General features: G+C 42.4%; 1 protein-coding gene across 2 annotated transcripts; it reads right to left on the reverse strand.

Annotated features, from left to right (window-relative positions):
• Positions 1-3435: 3435 nt before the first annotated feature.
• GGNBP2 (gametogenetin binding protein 2) lies at positions 3436-23200 on the reverse strand. 2 transcript variants are annotated; one of them, XM_056335965.1, is made up of 14 exons: positions 23068-23200; positions 22201-22329; positions 18327-18407; positions 15977-16230; positions 14920-15018; positions 11645-11758; positions 9768-9971; positions 8580-8754; positions 6830-7024; positions 6003-6153; positions 5699-5824; positions 5466-5617; positions 4830-5078; positions 3436-4092 (listed from the first exon to the last, which is right to left on the reverse strand). In XM_056335965.1, the coding sequence occupies exons 2-14, from the start codon at positions 22291-22293 to the stop codon at positions 3889-3891; spliced, it is 2097 nt and encodes a 698-aa protein (XP_056191940.1). In that variant the 5' UTR covers positions 22294-22329; positions 23068-23200; the 3' UTR covers positions 3436-3888. The 2 variants fall into 2 exon arrangements, with proteins under 2 accessions (XP_056191940.1, XP_056191849.1); XM_056335874.1 differs by having other exon boundaries at positions 9762-9971.
• Positions 23201-23232: the final 32 nt, after the last annotated feature.

Below are 23232 nucleotides of genomic sequence, written 5' to 3' on the forward strand. Positions count from 1 at the left end.
CGCCGCTCTGGGCGGCCTGGCCCGGCGCCTCGCCGCCCTCGCGGTACAGAATTTTCCCTAATGTCTGATCTGAATCGCCCCTTTCAGCTGGGGGGGTCTCACCGGAGCGGAGCAGAGGGGCAGAATCCCCTCCCTCGACCAGCTGGCCACGCTGCCGGTGGCTGCTTTCTGAGCTGTGAGTGCACTGTCGGGCCACGGAGAGCTTTTTGTCCCCCAGTCCCTCCCAGTCCCGCTCCCAACCCACTCTCCGCCCAGCCAGCACTGGTACTGGGGGCTGCCCTGAGCCAGGTGCAGGACCTTACGCTCGGCCTTGGTGAATCTCGTGCGGTTTGCGCAGCCTGTCAGGGTCTCTCCAGAGGGCATCCTGTCCCTCCAGCACATCAACCACACCACACAGCTCGGTGTCATCGGCAAGCTTGCTGAGGGTGACCTCCATCCCGCTGTCCCTGTTGCCAACGAGGATGTTGAACAGTGCCAGTCCCAGTACGGACCCCTGAGGAATGCCACTGGTCACCAGTCTCCACTTGGACACCCAGCCATTGACCGCAACTGAGTGCAACCACCCAGCTAATTCCTCATCCACCGGGTGGTCCATCCATGGAATCCCTGCCTCTCATCTAGAAAATGAGCATAAGTGGGAGAGGAGAATGCAACGCGCTTCCAGTCCTCAGCTGGAGTCTGCAGCTTCAAGCCCAATGTTTCCATGTGTATGTCCAGCTGCCACCCTCACCATGCTGGGACAACCAGCTGCCCAGTTTAACTGGGGGGAATTTAAGGGACTTGCCCGTTTGCTCTGAAGTTGGTCAGACCTGGAGTAGAACCGCGTTCCTCTGAGGTCTATCCTCTGCTGGGGCCAATGGCTTGCTGCAAGAACTTACTGGGAAAACTGGTTTGGAAGGTTCTTCCTCCCGCCAGCCATGCATTGCTGGGCAGCTTAATTTAAACCTACTTTCAACTGCCACACAACAATGGGGAACTTTATTATATAAAGTCTGATTGCTAAGTACCACCCCTAGAGCTGATTGCACAGCCTGTCACTGAAAGTTTTTTAAAAAATAAATTAAAAAAAAAGCCACCAAAAAAAACCCCCCAAAAAACACCACACTAGAAGGAAAAAGCTACACAGGTATTCAGGTTCTTTAGGATGCGTAAAAAATGAAGCAGCACTGGTGTACTTCACTCGACAGGGCAAGGGGTGCAGGAGGTTTTTCCAGGAGGCGTCTGAACTCAGCTTGGTGCAAGGCCTGGGGACAGCACAGGGCTCCTGCCCGGGCGGTGGGATGCAGGAGCTGTTGCAGTGAAAAGGGCCCCTTGGCCATAATAAATCCGTGGGGAGACTTGGGCATGCTGCCCCCCGACACGCAGCACCCACTGCACACAGCACCCAAGCTGGCCACGTGCCGAAGGGGCTCTGGAGCTGGCCACTTTCCTCCAAGCTGCGACCCCGAGCAGGCTGCAATCCCACCACGTTGAGAACAAAGCGATCCCCATCATTCCAGCTGCGGTGAAGCACAGAACGACGAACACTCCACTTGAAAACTGGGGTTGCACCAATTCCCAAGGGCAGACACCCCTTGGAGCCAGCTCCTCGCGATGTACGAGCAGCACGGCCAGCAGCCCCGCTCTTTGAACTTCACTGCGTTTTTCCTGTAGCTGGCGAGCAGAGTATTTGATTAAAGAGAACCGCCACAACAAGGACTCCCCTTCCTCGCGTTCAAGATGAAACTCCTCCCGTTTGCAGAAGCAGCCTTTTGCCATCGCAAAGGCCAGGTCCTTGTGGCCTTGGAGGAAGCTGAAGGGTGGCTTTCACGAAGGCGAATTTCAGAGTTCAAATCAGGACTAGGAAAAGCATCCGTACGTGTTTGCTGTCACTCTCCATGAATTAATTCTCGGGTTCTTTGTGAGAACCCTGGGCAAATTAAGCATCGCCAGGCACAGTGCCGCTTTATAACGTGGCTGAGGCATGAAGCAAAGCCAAGAAAACAGGTTTGTTTCTTTCTCAGAAAGACTAAGGGAGCACAGCACAGAAAATGAGGATGTTAGAAGTTATATTCTGTAATTCTCCTTATACCCCCCCACCAAAACCAGAATTTTCTTTTTAGTGACAGCTGCCACCATAATCATCATATTAAAAAAAAGCATTCATACCTTTATAGTTTTGTTTTGTAATTAAGTGAAATAATCTGTGAATATATTTTAACCATTACCCAACTGGACTATTTATCTAACTTGGAAAAAATTACGAAGGTAAAGCTTATTCAAGAACGTATTTTCACATCTGATTTTGCAAAGTGGCTACCAAATCACCAAGAGGGATGTGCATTAGCAGAGCATGATCTCCTTTCAGTATGAAGGCTACCTGGGGGTTTTTGTTTCATTATGAATATGCTTGTATCTTGATTTCAACTTCAGACATAAGTTTTAATTCCTACATTTTTTCAACTGCACTTGTACAACACATAGCCATCATCTCTAGATAAACACAGATATATAGCCGCTCCCAGGTGCGGGTGCCACAGAATTCACCTCATGTCAGCTGAACTTGGATGTTCACTGTGCAGAACCGTACCACTGCCTCATCTTGTTGATTTAGCACCAGGTATTAAACTGCTTTTTTCTTAATCTCCCACACCCTGCATCTTCGCCGCTTGTCAGATCACCCTCTTACAAAGAGGCCGTGACATTAGAGACCGTATTCAGTAGAACAAGACATGGTTGAACGGATATTTATGCAAAAGCACTCCTGTTCAGTCTTCACAACAGAGCTTGTTATTCCATTAAGAAAATGTCAAGGTGTGGTGAAAAGCTGCTTTTTGTTCGATTACATTCTGACGGGCTCAGGCAGCAGCTTCGAGTCTGCGTTGTCAGGGGAGAAGGAAAACGAGCGCAGTAGTCTCCTAACTCACCGGCATCAGTAATTGTCTTGATGAAAAACTAAATTAAGCCCCAAAAATGGTACAGGCTGCACACTCCAAACTCAGAACCATCATCAAACCAAGTATGCTGCCCTTGGGCACAGCAGCCATGTCAAGAGTTACAGAGCGCACCCGCACAGCACAAGGCTGCTGGAGACCCCTCAGCCAGCTCCGCACCACGCCGATATATTGTCCGCGAGCCTGGAAGCAGAAAAGGCACTCGATGCCACATGGCGCCAGCCAGGTTGGGTGCAGCACCACACGGACACGACTGAGCTGCCATGGACCCCGCTTGCTTGGCGGTAGCTCGAAGATCTCTAAAGCACATGGAACGGGGACCCACACAGCCCGGCAGGCTGGCTGCCACGAGTGCCGCTGAAGGACCTGTGCTCTTCCCAGGCCAAGCTGACTCACCTGACACCCACCTCCGCGAAGCCACGCAGGCTGAAGCGACAGCCGCCCATCTGCACAACAAGAATTCAGACTGCTGGGAAGGAGAAGTAGAAACACGTACACCAACTTTTACTATGCATATTAATAAATATTCTTTATTTAAATTTTGCACATTGCGCTTTAACATATTACATCCAAAACATTTTGCAAATGGATGTCTACTTTGTAAAATCTTATATTCAGCTCATTGTCATTCTGTACAGAATTATAGGTACAACATTACTTTGCCACTAGTTTGCTTTTTTTAAGTCTCACAGTAAGAGAAACATTTAATGAAAAGAGATGGCTTAAATTATAAGAGAGGCTTGCACAGCTACTCAACTAAAGATACAAGCCTGAAGAAAGAACAAAATTAATGAAATCACCTCCACCAGCCTCCCCAAAAAACAAGAAAAAAAAAAAAGAATCACATTAATTTAAGATAAAATTTTGCCATAAGTCACTAAATTAAGTTTTTGAAAGAGAAGGCGCAGTAGTCATCTTGAGAATTTCAGTGAAAGACAGAGCTATTTTATTGTATTTAGTTCGCTCCAGCCGTTGTCAACCAGCTGTTACAAATGGGCCCCTTGTGATCATTTAAGCGGCAGTATTTATTAAATTTCTCCTTCAGGTGCTGTCGGTATTGTTCTCTATTGCTGTAAAAAGACTTGTTGTTTGCCATAAAGGACTGTATTTCATCTTGTGAGATAAAGATTTCCTCATCAGAAGTGCATTCAGACTCATCCTACAAATGGAAACAGGCATTTAAGAACTCGAGCATGGCCCCCCCCGTGCCGCACACCTCTCCTGCAACGGTACGCACTGCCTACAGGTATCTGAAGAAGGCTGTAGCCTTCACGGCACGACACCGCACGCGGTAGCTGGCTAATGCAGTCACCCGATTCACAGATAGGTGCTCCACTATTTTTTGGGTAAAAGGCAGCCTATACAGTCCTGAAAGCTACCAGAATAAGCCTCAGATTCTTAGCGCATTTCCATTGAAAGAGGATGGCTTTTATTATATGTTATTACATATAAATATTATTCTTTTTAAAAACAAAAAATAAGGAAAAGGATGTAAAGCAAGGGGAAGGAGAAGGGAAGGGAGAGAGAAGAAAGCTGTCCAAGGAGCCCGTAGTGGGAGTTAATATTTGAGGCATGAAGGCAGCAATAGCACATGCTTCGTTTTATGGAATAATGCAATCCTTGGTAATGAATACTTATAACACAAGTTCTGTCACTTGCATTCCAGTGACGGGCAATCTCCCCTCCTCTGCAAAGCATCCGAGTTACACACTTTACAGAGAACACGCAAAAGCAAACAAACTAAACCCTAGGAGTGTAAGCAATGAATCTCAAGTTCCGTTGTGTTCTCCCTTGTAACAGTTCTTCAGCGGGATTTGAGTTCTAAACCCCATCCTCAGCCCCGAGGACTTAAAGCAGTATGCTACAACCTAAAATTCAAAGCAAGCGGTTACTTACAAGGAGTTCCACTAAGCTCTTGGCACCTTTTCCACTATCAGGAACAAGTGACATTTCTGTAGGTTCTGCAAACTGTGACACATTTTTCATATGCTCAAACCAAGGCAACTGCTGCCCACTTTTTTCTGAGCTACAGCAGCTTTCAGCGTGTGTGTCTTTGGTCTTGTCGCGATGACATTCTGTGTGCGTGATATTTCCTGAGGTCTCTCTGTTACCTGGATCTGCCATACAGCTTCCCAGTTTCTGAATCTACAAATTGAAAACAGCCTGTAATGAACTACTAGCAGTGTTAAATCCGAAACATTCGAGTTTCAGATGGAAGCAGACGGAAAGAGGAAAGGAAGGAAGGTCACAAAGAGAGCAAGGGTATGTATTTTTAAAATGTGTGCCTGGGAGGAGGGGGGAACAATACGTTAATTCACTGAGTGTGCAAAAGTGCACATGCTTAGGAACACAGGAGAAAAGAGACTCCTTCTGCCACAGCCTGTTCTAGGAAGGGCCTCCCTTTCAAAACCTGGATGGAGAGGTAACCCAAGAGCCTTGTTACCCCATTTACAGAGTTAATCACAATCGAAATTCGCAACACTTTTGTTAACAACTTTAAAATAAGCATTCTGAAATAGCTATGTTCCTTACATGCTCATTCTCACACTTCAAAGTTTTACTTTTCTTTTTCTTCTTTTTGTTTTTGCCTTTTGTGGTACTCTCTTCTGAATTAGCCCAACATTCCACACAGCTATCTCCATCCTCCTCTTTGTCATCACAGCGATGGACACATGAATCATCTCCTGCAAAAGACAAGAGATTTTCTTCTCAGCCACTTAAGTTTTGCTGATACTAACCCGATATTCTGTTCTGACCAAACCTACCATTTTCATCATGGTTGCAAATGCCTTCAGTGCAGGCCACATCTGATCCCTCTCGAGATCCTGTTTCACTGCCCTCCATGCTAGATGAATAGCCGCAATCGCTACCATTACAATGCGGAGATAAACCTGAGAGGAAGCAAAAAGTTACAGTCATCTACAGCAGCCGTTGCAGATTCTTTCAGTTAGGCCTCTAACAAGAAAGAATTCTTAAAAAAAAAAGTAATTTTTAAAAATAGCTGAGCACTGTTTACTCCATAAACAGTAAATGCTTTTAAAAATGAAAAATAAACAACATTTGACATACCTTTCTTAATTTTAGGTGAACCTAATAGGGTACCACTGCTAGGACAGGTGCAAGAAGTGCTTTCATTAGTAACAATTACTTCTACACAATTGTTGGCTTCTTCGGTGCTACCACAGGCTTTGCAACTACTTTCCGTGAAGTTTGAGTTTTCCTTAAAACAAAGCAAAAAAAAGTACTTGCAAGTACTGAAAGTAGCTCTGTCGGCAACTTTATAAGGGATACTCTTTCACTAAGAAAAAACAGCTGACAATGACTGACAACAGCCACAGCACTGCTTGTGCTTCTTCAGAAGCACAAGACAACCAAAAAAGAAAAACGCCAAACCAACTGCTTTCCCCAGAATAATATGACCTATAGTTAGCCTGTTAAGTTCAGCCAAGAGATCCAGAATAATAATTGCACTTACTCAATTAAAGCTTTCCGTTCCCCAAAAATTCAGTGGTAATTGTCTGCAACTAGCATTTGAATTCCCATATTCTAAGTGATCTTTACAAAAGGATAGTTGGAAAGTGTTCTAGCATAACCTGACCCATAGATTTAGGAGGTTTTACTTAAAAAAAAACAAAACAAAACAAAACCACCCACCAAACCCAAACCCCCAAAAGCTAAGGAGTTCCAGGCAACTACTTTACAAAAAGACTATACTAATCTGTTAAAGTATTAAATTCCACTAGCGATCAAAAACTAGTTCCCAGAACTGAAGTACGGCAGAAAAACCCCAAACCTCTCAAGAATTCTCACATGCAGCAGTGAGCTGATGACTGAAGCACCAAATCAGAGATCTAGTTACTTCACACCTGCAAAAAGCCACAGCTATCAATGTTTACCTTTGCTTGATTTATTTCCTTCTCTTCTGTTGCTTGCAAAGGAGTAGGGATCTCACACACGCACTTATTTTTCCGTCTGTTCTTTCGTTTTTGGCGCTTCTTTTCTTGTTTAAGCTCTCGGACTCTTTCTTCTTCTGAAAATTCTTCACAGAGCTGTTCCAATCGACTAATACCCTGCACTTTTTCCACAGCCATCTGTTTGTAAGAGGTTAGATCTATTTATAGGTATTAACACAACTCAGGTTTTTACATTTATTAAAAAAAGGAGGTGGTAAATAGCTGGTAAGTACTTTTTATCATAAAGTCACAGCAACACAACTATTGACTATAGAAGAAAAATGTCTATCCAGGTTTAGTCACTAAATTTAGATTGCTGGAGAAGATACATGTATGGGGGAGCACTGCACTTAATTTGTGGCCCAGAGTTGCAATTTTCAGTGAAAGGCTGTGGACCTGAACACGTTTTTGGATCTGTTTTACACAGTGGATACTCTGGTTATTTAACACAGCAGCACAAAAAAACTACATCAGAACTACTGCTACAGAATTCCTGCAGCTCTTTGTCTAGAATAATCAGCGAGAAGCCTAACTGATTTTTCTAGGCAGTCCAATTTTGAAGCGTAGACATATCTCAGAATATAGCATGTATCTAAATATGTCCCTTAATATTAAATTTAGAACATGTACCATAATGGCACACCTACATATTAAGTTGCAAGAATATAGTTGAACTAGTAAACTATTCTGGATCAGTGCTCCTGCAGAGATAAATTTAAATTCACAGGTGTTTCTCTCTTTTTTTTTTTTTTTCCCCCCTCCCAGATCACTCCGGGAACTCCTTCAGCCAGAATGAGACATCATTCCCCACTCACCTTAGAAAAGGACCCCATATAAAGACACGTCAGTTCCGTATTTCCAGTTCATAGCCAACCTTACACACCAGTACAATTACCCAAGTTTCACAGTGTCAATGAATTTCCAACACCATGCTTTACTAGATTAAAAAACCAACCAAGACAAAACCTGACAAAAATGCCACAGTGTACCCAGTCCAATGCCACTTCTACAGCATTGTCTCTCAAAAGAAGTTACATGTAAAAACTCCCAAGAACTAACTAGATTAGGGTTCCACTAAGATCTTTCCCAAACTGATTTTCTTCCTCCTCCTCTGATGTTTCAGAAGCTTTTAAGAGAGAACAGTCATTATGAACAGAAGATAAACATAGCCAAAAATATCTGTCATACCAAAGGGCAAGTATACTATTGACATACGTTAAAGGAACTGCAGAGTTCTACCTGAAGTTCAAAATCCCATGGCATTAGAGTGCACATGGAACTCACTGAATCCAAGAGTTAGCAGTTGTGTTTGTAATTCAAAAGCACATCCTTCGTTTTTACTAATAAGCCAAATAAAAACTACTGTAGCCAGAGCTACATGAAACGCTATCAGGTAGGAATACCTTCACTGTGAATTAAAAACATAGAAGATCCAGCGTACTATATCACGTAGCTTGGAAGATAAATTTGCCAGCCTCAATCTTTTATGTTCCAGCAGACTTTACATCAGAGCGCAACCCAGTTGTGCTATGCATGGACATTACACAACTGTTGCCCCGCAGTGAACAAGGGATTGAATCCAACACCCCTGAAGCTCCTTCCAGCCCAACGTTAGTAGAAAGCAGGAAAAATTATTTTAGTGAAAACGTACACAGTTACTACAGCAATTCAAATACAAAAAATTGAATTTTACCTCAAAGCTTTTGCGTAAAGCATCAACACCTAGGTAAAAAAGCATCTGCCACGTCTGTTCCTCAGCACGCAATTTCTGCCAGATTCGGTGTAATCTTTCATAAAGATGAATACCCAGGCAGGTCAAAACTTCTTCTTGGGCTATGTCTATTGTCTTAGCATGCCTTTCTCTTCGTCTAAAGGAAGAGTTGAACCAAAGTATAGTATTGTTAAAGTAGCTGGAAGTCTACCAAGAGATCAAAGCAGTTCAATGACGTACTTTATGTACAACTGAAGATATGTTTGCATGAACAGCTTTTTAAATAGAGTTCTGCTGTGCTGCATGCAGATGCAAAATAGAAAGGACCAGGTCAAAACCACCAGTACATTCCTGACAGATTAATACGTGCACAGCGCTGTTAAGCTGCGCTATGCCTTCCCACCTGTGACTGCTGAAGGTGTAACCCCATCAGCCTCTGCCTGCTCCTACTAGGAGGGATCAGCAGAGTTTTAAAGCCAAAGAGACGCAGCCAGTCTTTTGTTTCCTAAAATTTGTATTTGGTTTCTAGCAAATATTCCATTTTCCTAGACATTTATGCATCAGTTAACTGAAACTGAATAAAGACACACAGAAGGTTATACATTACTTACCGTACAAAGTCAAAATATTTCAGTATTAATCTGCATCTATCATCTACTAAGGAAAAATCATTATAAAAGGATTTACCCTCCTAATGAAACAGTATGGTTGAGCTTTACAGATATTGAGGTCAGAATTGTATTTTTCATTGGAAGATTTTAAGATGCTGGGTTCAGGAATTACTATAATATACAAATGGCGACTAGAAAACTAAATTGAATACTTGGCATTTGGTAAAAGTGTCAACCAAGGTTCTCTTTCTATTTCGCATATTTTGAACATCTCAATGGAAAAGCAGGCAGCCTAGGGAGTGAACAAATAAACTAGAAGGCATTTGGCGATTTCTTTCAGTCTTGCCTTCAGAGTTAAATGCACCTTAAAGTCAAAAGCACACTGAGAAATCTTCACTACTTTGAAGCACTATCTTGAAAGTCTACTTCGACATGAATATTGACATTCAGAAGTTTATTATCCAGCAAGGAGGCAAAAATCATTTGCAAAATACATTCAACAATAAAATAAAGAAGCAAAGCGCTAGATAGCCCACTCTAGCAAATTACATACTCATACCCTCCTGCGAACTCTGGTTCAGCTCGACCCAATAGGTGTGCGATGAAATCTGTTTCACAGCATACATGTATATGACGTTCATGGGGACAACATCGCAAACCCTCGTAAAGCGCGGCGCAGTAGCCCTTTTCTTTGCTGCAGTCTAGCTCACCGATAAGAATATTGTATGCCCGAAGTACTTTATTTTTGCAGTCAGTGCAAAACCTGTGTTAAAACAGAACATAACAGAACTGAATTCTTATTCAAGCAGAAATGTACACCCACTTAGTCTAAGTTGTAATATACTGAGCTATTTAATAGCACATGCTATATTTAAACTAGGTCACATAAGGTTTATGTTACTTCAAAAGGCAAAATAGTAAGACTTTGGCTGTAAGCCACGTAAGTTTACTGTATGTATTATACTACCTATCATATATTACCAGTCTGGATATCAACTTTCATGCTCCAAGGCATAAGTCAGGCTAATTGTTAATATGAAGGAATTCCTATACAGAGATGCAATTCCACATTTGTTCAAAGATCAGAAGTCTAATAGCAAACAAACCAAATCATTAGTACAAGCCAGGACAAAATTCCTCTCAAGTAACACACTCCGAGTTACTTTATACCAATTATTTAAAGGTACACTCAAACGAGTGATAAGCAATAAGAAAAAAAGCTTCCTCCGTTGCCTGCTGTATAAGAGCAATGTTTCCACTACAAGCACCTTTAAACACATTTTGAATTATTAGATTACTGCACAGATAGCCAAACAAGGTTTTCTTATAACACAACATACTCAATTTAAACATGTGCTAGCTCAGATAACCAATGAGAACCGTATAATTATGAAGTCTGTTATAATTATAATCTATATATATATATTAAACCAAAATTAAGCTCATTCTGTTTTATAAGAGGAGTAATCTTCGAGGAGCTACAAAACCTCTTGCTGTATTATTCTAAAAATGCAAGTCAGACAAGCTGCTCACATTTCAGCTTTCAGCTTGAAAAGCTGGCTCTTCACGCCATCTCTGGATGGGGTTTTTCCCTTTCCTAGTTTGTCCAGTCACTTGACAACACTAAGTCAAACATATTTTGATGTTTGACAGAACTATGATAACTGGCTAGTTTCTGTAGTGAAAGGAAAGAAAACAGTAATATTATTGCAGGTTAGCATCAGGAACACTGCCAACGCCATGTTTAATGTCACAGGAGATTAAAGTTGTTTTGTTTCCAAAGTGTTTTTTCCACACCACCACCACCACCCACAACCGTCTGTGCCCCCACAGCTTGTATCAGAACCTTCAGACTACTGGAAATTAAAACTTTCAAATCAGTATGGTAGCTACCGTACATGTGCAACAATAAATTAGTAGCCTTTTTTTTTTTCCCCTGCAAGAGAGACCCAACAGCACTAGCACTACTAAGTCATAAACAACTGTTTTAAAACAGTGATTTACAAGCAACACCAGGCCTACAATCTGCTTCTATTAGTTTAGCTCACATTATTTGAAAATTGCATATACACCCCACAGGCCTAAAAAGAAGGCATAGTTCCAGACAGAGTAAGCTACTTGTGAAAGAGTGAAATAATATACACAGTTTTAATACATCAAATTGTAAATCATAACGTAATCCTAACCAAAAGAAGTTAAGATAGGCAGCTATTACTTCAATACCGCGTTTCCCCTACCATGACCCAAAACAACAGGTAAAACACAAAGAATGTTTCACCGCCTGTGTCTCAGCAGTTGCCACAATGCCATCTGGCAAGGTACTCGAGTCCTCTACATTTTTAAACACAGTGTGAAGTCTACATACATTTTAATTCACAAAAAAAATGCAGCAGCTATTCCTCAAAACGAAGGTGCGCCTTCATTCTTTTAACATACCTGTGTTTTCGTAGATAGGTTTCTAATGTTTCTAAAAGACAACTAGAGTCAATTAAAACTACTTCATCCCTGCATTCCTGGGACATGAGCTCCCACACATCCATCCAACAACCCCTGCAAAAAAAAAAAAACAAAACATAAGAAACAAAAGACTATATATTATCTTGTTAGGAGTTTAGAAAAGAAACAACATAAAGCATCATTCGTTTACCTGACTGCTTGCTGGAAAGGTCCACAGCAGAAAGTGATGCTATACTTACTCTCCTCCTTCCTGCTGTCTTCACTGTTTTTCTTATTTGCACTTAATTTCTATGTACTGAGTGTGCTACTGCTCCCTCCACTGTCACATAGTATTAAAAAACATTTTTTAAACCTATACCATATATATATATATATTTCCTAAACAAATGCTATGAAAATGCTACCATGTTCCTTCATTTACTTTTAAACCTTTATAGGCTAAGCCTTAACTTTCAGTGAAGTTACAGTCAGACATGAGATACAAATTTTGCTGTCTGTGTTTATAAACCCAGATTCATAATGACTCTTTAAAGTTACAGCTGAAAGCCAGTAGTAATTTTTCAGAATATTACCTTTAGCATAAACACATACAAGTTTAAATACTTCTGGCAGATTTAATGTCTAACTTAGTAAAAAACCAAACCAAACCCCCAAAGAAAAAAGCAAATCAAAACCCCCACACTTGCACACATCTATCACCATAAGAAAGCATAAAGCACCCCCTACATTAAATTTCCAAAATTTGTTTTAAAAAAACCCAAACCAACCAACTTTACAACACACATTTGGATATGCTAAAAGTACACTTACAGAGCAAAGAACAAACTTTAAATAGCAAGTCATGTTTACTTACAGCCTTGTCTACACTCGACATTTTATCAGAACGGCCATTTCTGTTTAAGCTCATGGATGGATACAACAGAGCAGGAAAACCGGGGAAGAAGCACTCCTATTTAATAATTAGCCCTCAAGAGTATTTATGCATGCTACTATCTAGTTTGCTAGATCACATGGCTTGCATTTATGAGAGGTTAAAATGCTCCTTAGCCCCAAATGGAACAGAGTAGCCATAAACCAGGCACACTGAAACTAAGGCCATCAAGGAACTCTCAAGTGGCACTAGCTAGTTACGTAACTTGTATAATTAAACACACAATTACAATTCAAAGCCTTTTTGTGTGTATAAAATGCCTAACAGATGAAACTAATCTGAAGAAGTTTCTTGTAATGAAGTGAAGCAGAAAGCTCTACGTTGATAAATAGAATTTGTTCTGTAAGACTATTGTGTCCAACACCTCCATGTCTAGGCTGTTGGTGCATTCGCTTCCATTCAGACCAGCAGATTTATTTGGAGAAGTATCAGTACTGATACACCCTGATCAGTTCCACAGCACAACAAACCAGTATCGACTGAGCAAGCAGAGAGCAAGCTGTGCTTCTTTACCAAACTACAATGATTGTCCACAAGCCATGTTATCAGATAAAGCTGAAAGCTTTACTTGCAGTGTATTAAAATACTGCTCTTCCACATATTCCCTATTAACCTGCCAGCATTGAAAATACTAAGGGGATTTATTCCGGCATAAACTGAGGAAATAAAGGCAGCATTTTCCTCTCTATTCACCAAGTTTCAGAATTGTTCTGCCTTGCCAAGATGGTAAGTGCAATTCCATGATATATGTTCTTACACAGAAAAGATTAATCTTCCTAAAAACAAAGCAGAGAGTTTAACACTTTCATAATGCTTTGAATTTGCTTTATTTTAAAAAAATATATGCCCCTATACGCTTACAATCTTTTGCTTATGTAACATAAACTTTAAACTAATCATATGAAAGGCCTGTAACAAAAATATAATAGGAGATGATGATTAGCTGCCACCATCCTCAAGCAGCACAAGTAAAAATCAAGTGTCAAATTCCACAAGCCTACCATCTCCCGGGACTTATCTCAACCCAAAGAGACTCCAGTCTGCATAGAAAAATACATGTCCTGTAACTGGAAACCATGATCAAGCTTTCACAGGTTGTATGCTTAACCAGAAGTAGAACACAACTATACTAAAGAAGGTCCTGGACACTCCAGCTAAGCATAGTAGTCTAATTCATTAGTCATCTAAAAACCCCAAAATATAAAACACACCCTACAAACAAGAAAACCACCCAAAATCTGCAACAGATTTACAGGGAGTGTTTTCTCAGTTAACCAGCTGGAATAAACCATTTCAATTTCAAGACACGGAGGCACACATGCATCTTCTTCACTGGTGTATTCGAAACACGGCACCACATTTAGAGAAAATACAGTCTACAGAGTTTTAACCCTGCAGCCCAACCACAATAAAGCCCTTTATTAACAGTCGTGCAAGGCATTTTTAATAATCCCAAGCAAAATGATGTATACTTGTTTAACATATACCCTTTCCCCTCAATGTGAGGAAAAATTGCTGATCAATCATTTTGGTGTAGAGCACCAAAACCAGTTTGTCTTTCCAGAGCGCTGTCTATACCACAATGCAGAAGCTATCCGTGCCCCGAGCAGACTATATTCCAAGTTACGTCAGACGAGACACGAAAAGCACAGAGAGCACTGGTTTGTAATGGCCAAGTTGTGTTTTGGCAGCTAGTTTTGAAATTAAACATGGATATTGTTAAACAATAAACACCCCCAAACAAAACACTCCACCACCAAGTAGAAGACCCTAAAGACAAGGGGCTAAAATTGAACAGCTAGTACTAACAAGCAAGTTTGGAGAAACAACGGATTTCATATGGTAGCCCTAAACTTCCTATGAAAGCATCACCAGTTACCTTACAGAGCTCTGACAGAGCAGAGGGACAACTCACACCGAGGAAGGAGCACAGATCTTACGTTGGGAGGCTGGAACACCTTATGGCACTAGCTTTGTCCAGTCAATAGTGTGAGCAAGGGCAGTAGGAAAAGTATTACACATCCTACTGGTAAGACTATCACTCTTACTGCACAACAAAGGGTTAACTACCTTCTTACAAAAACCTACAGAGAAAACCTCGTGCATGCCCTACAACACACGCTGCCCAAAACCCCTGGCTGCCTCTTTTCCACCCCTACAACTATTCGGGTCTACTATAAATCCAAACAGCTCAGAGATTACTACACTGGCAAACAGGTAACAGCATAATAATTTGTTTCTATGCTTACATATAAATTAGTATCAATAGTTTGGATCCTCAGAACATTTTAGATTGAATTGTGCACATTAAACACAAACTTACCCCAAAGGTTTCGGTTTGTGTGTGTCCAAGGAGTGTAATTGACATCTCTTATTCTTCTTACTTTTGGGAATTGCATCAATCATATCATTCAGTTTGGACCTATGGAAAAAATGTAACTCAGTATTCTGAAAACATTGTTATGCAGAGAAGTTTGAAAGGGATTTATTCAGCTCATGCATCAAAAACAGGTATGATAACGAACATTAGACCTAAAATAGTCTTCCAGTCCCTCATTTTCACTTATGTCGTACAATCCTGCAGTACCAAAGAAAAACACAGTACAGATTTTCCAGACAAATTCTACTAAGAAAAAAAAAAAAGATAAGCCATATCTAAAAAGCTATTGCGTAACTTCGTAACAGACCTCGAGCAATAACACTTACTTCAGAAGCAGAGGGAACCACTGTGACCACTTTATCAAGTTATCAAGTTACACTACCTCACCCTCCAGATCTCAGTATCCCCTGCTCTGCACTGACCCTTCCTTACTTCCCACTGGCCTGCTAACTGGAGCAAGAAGAACAAGCTGAAACCAACTGGAAGGCAAAGGCCCATTGTGGTGAGCAGTGTCTGTTTGGTCTGCTGACAGCCGAGAAACAAATGGCACTGAGGCCATTTATTGTGCTAGCCAAACCCAGAAGGTTTCGCTTTCTCAGTGTTACCTTTCTACTCAAGAGTAGAAATTTTCTGGGAGGGAGAGGTTAATTATTATTTAATTTTTTTTTTACATGCAGAGTAATGGGGTGAAGAAACACTCTTCTTCATGAGAGATCACAAAAAACCCACAATGCCTTTTTCAGATTAATGACTTGACATTTTAATACTGGTAGCTTTCAATCGCAATCATGACATTGCAACTGATGATACGAAAGATGAGGTCTTTTGGGGATTTTTTTCCCCCCAGTTTAGGCAATGACTGGTTTAACGTGACTGTAAAAGACAGCATTCAAACTTGCAACAATTTAGCATCGCCAAGAAAGTTGCAAAGTCAAATGCACAGAAGCTAGCTTTCCTTTTTGCCAGGTAAGGATAATCTGTGCAGTTCAAAGACACTTACCCATGCACATAGAACAGTGTATAAAGCTTCTTTGCATCAGTCATACAGCTTCGAGTTACAGAAAGAACCCCCTTTGGCCCTACTGTTAGGGGCTCAAGTGCTGGATTTCCAGACTCTACGAGCTGAGAAAAGAGACGTTCCACACTACGACGACAGCCAACACAGGGGACCAGCTGAGAAAGCGCACTCAAAACTTCACGTGATGTCACCATCATGGCAATATTTAAATCCTGCTGTTTAAGCATGCTATGCCTCTAAAAAAAGAGAAAGAAATGAAGTAATTAAAAAAAAAACACAACCAAACAAGCAACATCTTAAACTGTTCAAGACTTCTTTGCCTTCAACAGCATTTCTTTTTCAAAATACACCTGTGGAAAATGTACTCAGTGCTCAAGAGTTTCAGGTTGCCGTCTTATTGTAGATCACTTAAAATACTTACTGTATGAACAAAACCACACTTGCTAATATCATAGGAACAATTCTGCATCAAGTCTATCCTCTGGAAGGAAGCTAGTGTTTTTCTCCTCCTGTTCCCTCCTCTTACCACTCAAATCAGCAAATGCTGCTCCCAGACAAATGGCATACCTCCCTGTCCTTATCAGGAAGCCCTTTTGTTTCCTCCTCCTCAGCACAGATGTTTTAGTAAAGGGCCTCACATACAGCTCTGCAAGTTTTCATCTTCCCCTCACACTCATTTTGTCTTTGGCACAGAGAAAGGAAATTTCTGGATGCTCATTGGCATATACGGGAATCTCATTTACAACAAACTTGGTCTGTTCAGACCAAGACAATTTAGCAATATTTTTCCTGGAAGGTTAAATGCTATTTCCTGTTACAATTCTAATACCTGAAAAAAAAAAAAAGCACATATTACTATTCAGGGTGAAACATCTGAATGTTCAGTACTGAACATTCAATGCGTGCTAATAATAGAACCTTAAAGGGAACACCTTCTAATATTTCTTACATCAATAAACAATTCTAGGAGCTTCTCCTGGTTCCTCTGTCAAACACATCCAGGCACGCATAGACACAAAAAGCACATACCCTTCTATTTCTTCTAACTGCTAAATTAGCGGTGTGGACTTCATCAACACTGAACTGCCACTAGCACAGCTATGCAGAAGACAGAGTCCCCTCCTCACGCACCAACACACACATCTACGCTTAGAACATCAGCGCTACTGGCACTTTCCAACATTGTAAAAGCGCAGTCCTGTCAGTGCATTAATTGCTATAACCAGGGGAAAACGAAGCTCACAAGTACAGCTTTGTAAGCATAGTTGTATCTATACAGGGAGCTTTTTGTCACAATAATATTTTCTGTATTCTTGTCATATCACACCACTTAAACATGCCTAATGCAGAAATGACAAGTCACAACTTCTGGAGAAAGAAAAGACCACACAATATAGTAAAACTAATCGATCTCATGGAATGTGTAAACAGATCAATTGAAAAGAGAAAATATTTTCAGCTCATTTTATGTAATGCATGTTATGAAAAGTAAAGCTATTATGAGATAACATTTAGTCTGTGCTCTTAAAGGCAGGCACACTAAATAATCTGACAAGTGATATCACTCTGCCATAATCCTCTTTCCTGTAATTAATAGTACGAGTCACAGCAACAGCAGGAATGAGCTATTTTCACAACACAGCTATGCTTCATATGCAACATATGCCTGAACTGTGGCTGTCAACCCACAAGTAAAGAAGAGCAAGCTGCATAGCAGCAAACTGCCCCGTACCTTTGGACATCAAGTGGCACAATGTTTTAGTTGCTACAGGTGTTATAGGGCTACAGTTACTTGCCAGAGCATTAGCAGAGTAATTTACTATTATTAAAGCTTCAGGGGTACCACAAACCCACCTCTCACTATTCAACTACACATAATCTATAAAGCAGCACATTAATTCTATCTCGGTATGGTCCTAATCATAAGAACTCCATCTTAAGCAATGCACACTTCCACTTGAAAAAGCAGTTCAGAAGTTTTCAGAAAAAAAAAAGAAAAGAAAAGAAATAAAATCTATTTAGAAACTGTAGTTTCCATTATGCATAAACTGGCAGTGACCATAAGATGTTATCGTTTTTACAAGTTTTCAATTCTAACTAGGTACGCAGCAATTGCCTCCTGACAAGTCAACAGTGTATATATAGATACTGTGAAATACAGAAAACAAATGCACCCAGTGTACTTTGGTACCAATATGTAATCGCATATAGGTGCTGACATGTCTTTTAAGTCATTCCAGGAGTGACAACCTCTTAGAGAAGAGAAAGCACAAACCTAAGGAATGCAAGATCTGACATGTGGCCTTCTTAAAAACCAGAAAGCTGTATTTACCTGAATGAACTGCTTTAACTGTGCACCATTATTCTGATGTCCATCAAGGTTTAGCACGTTATCAGGAAACTCCATCACCATCTATACAAGAGAGTGAAAAAAAATAGCTTTCAGAGAAAAAGTCAAACAAAAAGAGTTAGCTTATTTAACTTTCCTGTGGAATTAAGATAGAAATTACATTAAATTCTCATTCTTTCCACGTAACTCCTGGAAGTTTGGGAAAGGATAAAAGTAACAGTTCAAGAGAGTGACTCTTTCAGCAAAGTACCTGTGTCAGTAATATAATGTTTAGAGGCATTTTATAAATGGCAGCTCTTAAGTAGCCCTTACAGAGAAATCAAAAGTTGCTAAATGCAACATCAGTATTTATATCACACTATCTACATGACTTGAAACCCTGTTTCAGTTTAAAATAATTGTACTTCAACACATGAAGATCCAAATTGATCCGACGACCTAAATCAATTTATAAAGCTATGAAGAAACAGTTGCAACTGTTTAATGACAGAATCATGGACTCCTTCAAAGGCTAATATAAAACCATATTAAACCAAGAAGGTACTCCAAGGTATACCTTGTTCTGTGTGACTGCAGCTGCAACTCTTAAGAGGCTCAAAGTAAAATGTTAAGCCTACAGAACAATGTGATTACTCGTAAGTAATAATATTTCTTTTAAATATTTCTTGCAATAAAGAAGGCAATTTCTTGGGGGGGCCGAGGGCAGAAATCAGTAAAATAATTTTCAGTCAAAACCCCAACTTTACAACCATGGAGAAAAATTAAACCAACTAGAAAAACTTGTAAAAACTGCCTTAGTTAGTCTTCTTTGTCCAAACTGAGAAATACAGACTATCAATAGGAATACTGGAAGTTCTCTCTAAAATCTGAAAGACGAAATAACTTTGGTTAATAACTCTAATACCAATCAACGCCAAACGAAATTGTCTGATTTTTTTTTTCCATCCTCCACCTTCCCTCACTTGTCTAGTAAAGACAGAATTCCCAGCTGCCTTCATAATTGCTGACACTACCTCCAGAGAACGCATATATTTACTTTTACAGGCACTCCAACATTGCTCCAAAATAAACATCTATTCTCCAAGGCCAGAAAGCAAGGCAATATTTTGATCTCACATGTGCTAGAATTGGAGCATTAGCACAGCTGCCTTATCTGTGTGCAGAACAGTGCCACAGTCCGTGCTAATTCTAATCTCCCATGTCTTTCTCTTCCAGCCTCCCTTGCCCCTGACCTATACACACTAAGCAGCAGCACAAGCTTTTGCTGCAGAATTACAGGCTTCCTACATTTGATATTTCTGTGGGCAATGAGCTACATGCAAAAGTAAAAGCTCTATCTGCTCATAACAGAGGGAAGAGGTAAATCCGCATTTTTTTATTCCTCCTTCACCTTCATCTCCCACTATCAGACAACACCCTTAGGTATTTTGTACAACAGAGTGAAATTATCAAAGACTAAATTAATTCATGTGTCTGATGAGATTTTATTAAGTGGTTAAACATCAACCACCATCACACCCTGAACTGGAAGGAAAAAAAAATCCCGTAATACCACATCAAATGGAATGCCTTCGAGAAATCATAAAAGCTGCTTAAGAAATGAAAAGGGTTAAATATTTAAACCTCCTTTCATTTCTAGTTGAGCCATAAGAAACAGAAAAGTGTGGTAGTGAACAATTCATTTGGAGGAGCAGTATCACATTGCACCTAAACAGCTTCTTATGCTACTACAAAGCAAACGTTACAAGTGTAAGAGCATTACAGGCCATTCATTCACTAATTTGCAATCAGTGATTCACTATTTCTAGATTTAAGACATAGATTAAGTCTTCCAGCTGACTAACAGAAGTAGCCCCATTATTTTTAAAATTTGAGTTTTAAAAGAGGTCAATAGAAGCCAGCTGCTGTCAACAAACACCACGGTTATTTAACATTAATGCTGCAGATGTAAAATTATGTTTCAAAGACAACTGCATGTCTTGCAATATCTCTCATTAAGAATTTAAAATGTAAATTACAGACAACCTAGACAAGGAAGCCAAGTTCATTCACTTGCTTCTGCAGATTTACTTAGTAAAAGCCTCCAGAAACCACCTAGAAATCAGAGTACTTTGCAACAGTTAACAGAATGGGAAAAAAAATAATTATGGACCTGAGATAAGATTTCCTTCATGGTGAGGATGACTTGCACTTGCATAAATGCCTTTCACCCAGAAGGATACAAAACTTATTTAAAGCTATGGGAACCTCTTCAATCATGAGCAGGACTTGCCTCTGGTGTAAAAAGGACAGCGACAACATAGCGCAATTGCACAAAGTTTGGGTCTGGCATTAGTTTCTGGAACTAAACTACAAATGGAATTTTAGGTCAGTTGAAGTCATCTACCTGACACCCGGTATAGCCAAATTTTCTCTCTCTCAACCTACTGCACACAACAAAGGTAATAAGTACAAGTCTTCTACCCGACACAATCTAATAAGTAATTTTCACTCGGGAGTCCGGGAGGTGGGAAGAAGGAGAAAGAAATCCAAGATCTTAAAACTACATGGGGAATGGAGGGACAAAATAAATTTCAAGGCATGGCCAAGACATCAAAAAACCCCAAACTTACACGACTGCTACGCAGTGCAGGTAATCAAGCGCTCCAGGAGAGCTAGATACCGCTTGGGACAGCTTAAGGAGGGAACCCTGCCTAATATATAAGCACCACTAACCAGGGAAGACAGACTATGTAAAAAGCCAAAAAACAATGGTGGTATTTGGTAAATTAATAATACGCCATCATTTAGAACAACCAGAACTAAAATACAGCAAAGAGCCTTTCTTCAAATGTAGCAAAAGCCAATGAGCTTGAGATACGTTATCTTTAACAGTGGGATGGAGGGCTAAGAGACTGTCTGAAGATACTCGATTGTTCTAGAAGACAGAAGAAATTATATTACAAAGTTCATCAAGGTAGCTGATGCAAGTGAGGCATTCTCCCATACTAGATCACACATTTTTACACCCTTTAAAGCAAGAGCAGTTACTGTCACGCCACTGACAGCAACAGAAGTCAAATATGAATAATTAAGATGCCAAATCATGCTGTCCAAGCCCAATTTTGTTTTGAACCCAACATTTTCACACCTGAAGAATGAAACCAAATGACAACTAGCTGGTTAGAGAACATTTTTCCGTTTGCTCTGTGCTCACCTACAACGCAATTCCTGAGCTTTCCTCTAAACACCTGAGGAAAAGAGAGACCAGGGAGCCTCCAAGCTACATGTAGTTCATTTTTCCACTGAACCTTCTGGAAATGGCACACACACACACACACACACACCGTTTTTCAGTTCAGAACACCACACCAAAACAGACCCCCTCCCTCTCGGGGTTTGTTACTGTAGACACAGCAGCATGTCACTAGCAGCTCGATGACCCTTACTTTTGGTCAAAGCTTTCCAGAAACAAGCTTTAGCCTTTTCTTGCCTCTTTAAGAGCATGACTGCCTCGTGGTAACCCTGGGGTTTGGCCTTAACATGGCTCCCTGCCTTATCCCCTGCAAAACGCCTCTGCTCCGCATGCAGGCTCGGGCGCCGGGCACGCTCGTCCCTGGAAAACAAGTTGCACGCGAGCTCCAGCACAGCACCAACTTTCTTACGAGGCGGTCTGCGCGTTCCTAGAGCCGGGAATCAGATAAAAAAGTTGCCACACGAAGCGCTGTTGACCCGAAGTGTTGCAAAGTCCCCAAGATTACGGCCGCAGGAGCAAAGGAGGAGCCTGGCAGGCCTGCCTGGAGAAAAGGCCTCGCCGGGAACCGCAGCACCCGGCCCGCCGCGGGGAGCAGGGGCTGCGGGGGGCTTGGGCACTCACCGTCAGGGTGTCATCGATGTACAGGGGGATCTGCCTCTTCTCGAACGGGAACTCCTCCTCCCCGTCTCTGCAAACGGCCACCAGCCGCGCCATCTCCGCTCGCCCCGGCGGCTTCCTCCCAGCTGCAGCCTGCGAGCAGCCCAAGCCGGGGAGGTAAATCCCCGCCGCGCTTCCCCGGCACACTTTCACCAGCCCGGCGCCGAGCCTGCTTTACCCCATCGCCTGATTCACCACGCCGAGCCCCGGCCCACGCCCGCCCGCCGCTCGGCCCCGCCGGGGGCTCCAGAAATAAAATTAATTTTTTTTTTTAAAAAAAGGGACTAGGGGCCGGGAACGGGAGAGGTGGGCAAGCTGGGAAATGCGACATAACATGGAAGAAAGGGAGGGGACGGCGGGGAGGAGCGCACCCGGCCTCCGCCGGGCACAGCCCGGGGATGGAGCCCGCCGCTACCCGCCCCCCCCGCCCCAGACAGGCCGGCGGGGCCCGCCCAGCCCGGAGCGCGGCTGCGGCTGCCCGCGGCCCCGGTCCGCCCGGCGGCGGCTGGACAGGGAGCGGGGCGAGGCGGCGGCTCCACCTGCCGAACGGGGCCGCCGCTCCCCCCCACCCCGCCCCGCCCCGGGCGACCCGCAGCTGCGGGAGGGGGCCCGCCGTCCCCCACTCCCCCCTCCCTCCGGCGGGCCGGGCGGTCGCAGCCCAGGCGAGGCTGCGGGCAGACCCACCCCGCGGCTCCCGGTCCTCGCCCAAGCCTCCGGCGCGGCGATGGCGGGGTAGCAGCCCCGAACGGAGGCAGCCGGCGGGGCCGGCTCCCGGCCTTCCCCCGCCTCCCCGCGGCCCCACCGGCCGCCTCGCCCTCCCCGGGCCTTTACCGGCTCCTCCGCGAGTCGCCGGCCCGGGCGCTGTGACAGGCGGGCGGACACCCTGGGCTCCGCCACAGAGCTGCCTCCTTCCTCTCCCCCTCCCCGGGCCCTCCCCACAGGCGGCGGCCCCGGCCCCGGCCCCGGGCGGCCCCGCCTTTCTCTCGCGAGAGACCG

The sequence above is a fragment of the Falco biarmicus genome, chromosome 1, assembly GCF_023638135.1.
Source record: "Falco biarmicus isolate bFalBia1 chromosome 1, bFalBia1.pri, whole genome shotgun sequence".
NCBI classification, from domain to species: Eukaryota; Metazoa; Chordata; class Aves; order Falconiformes; family Falconidae; genus Falco; species Falco biarmicus.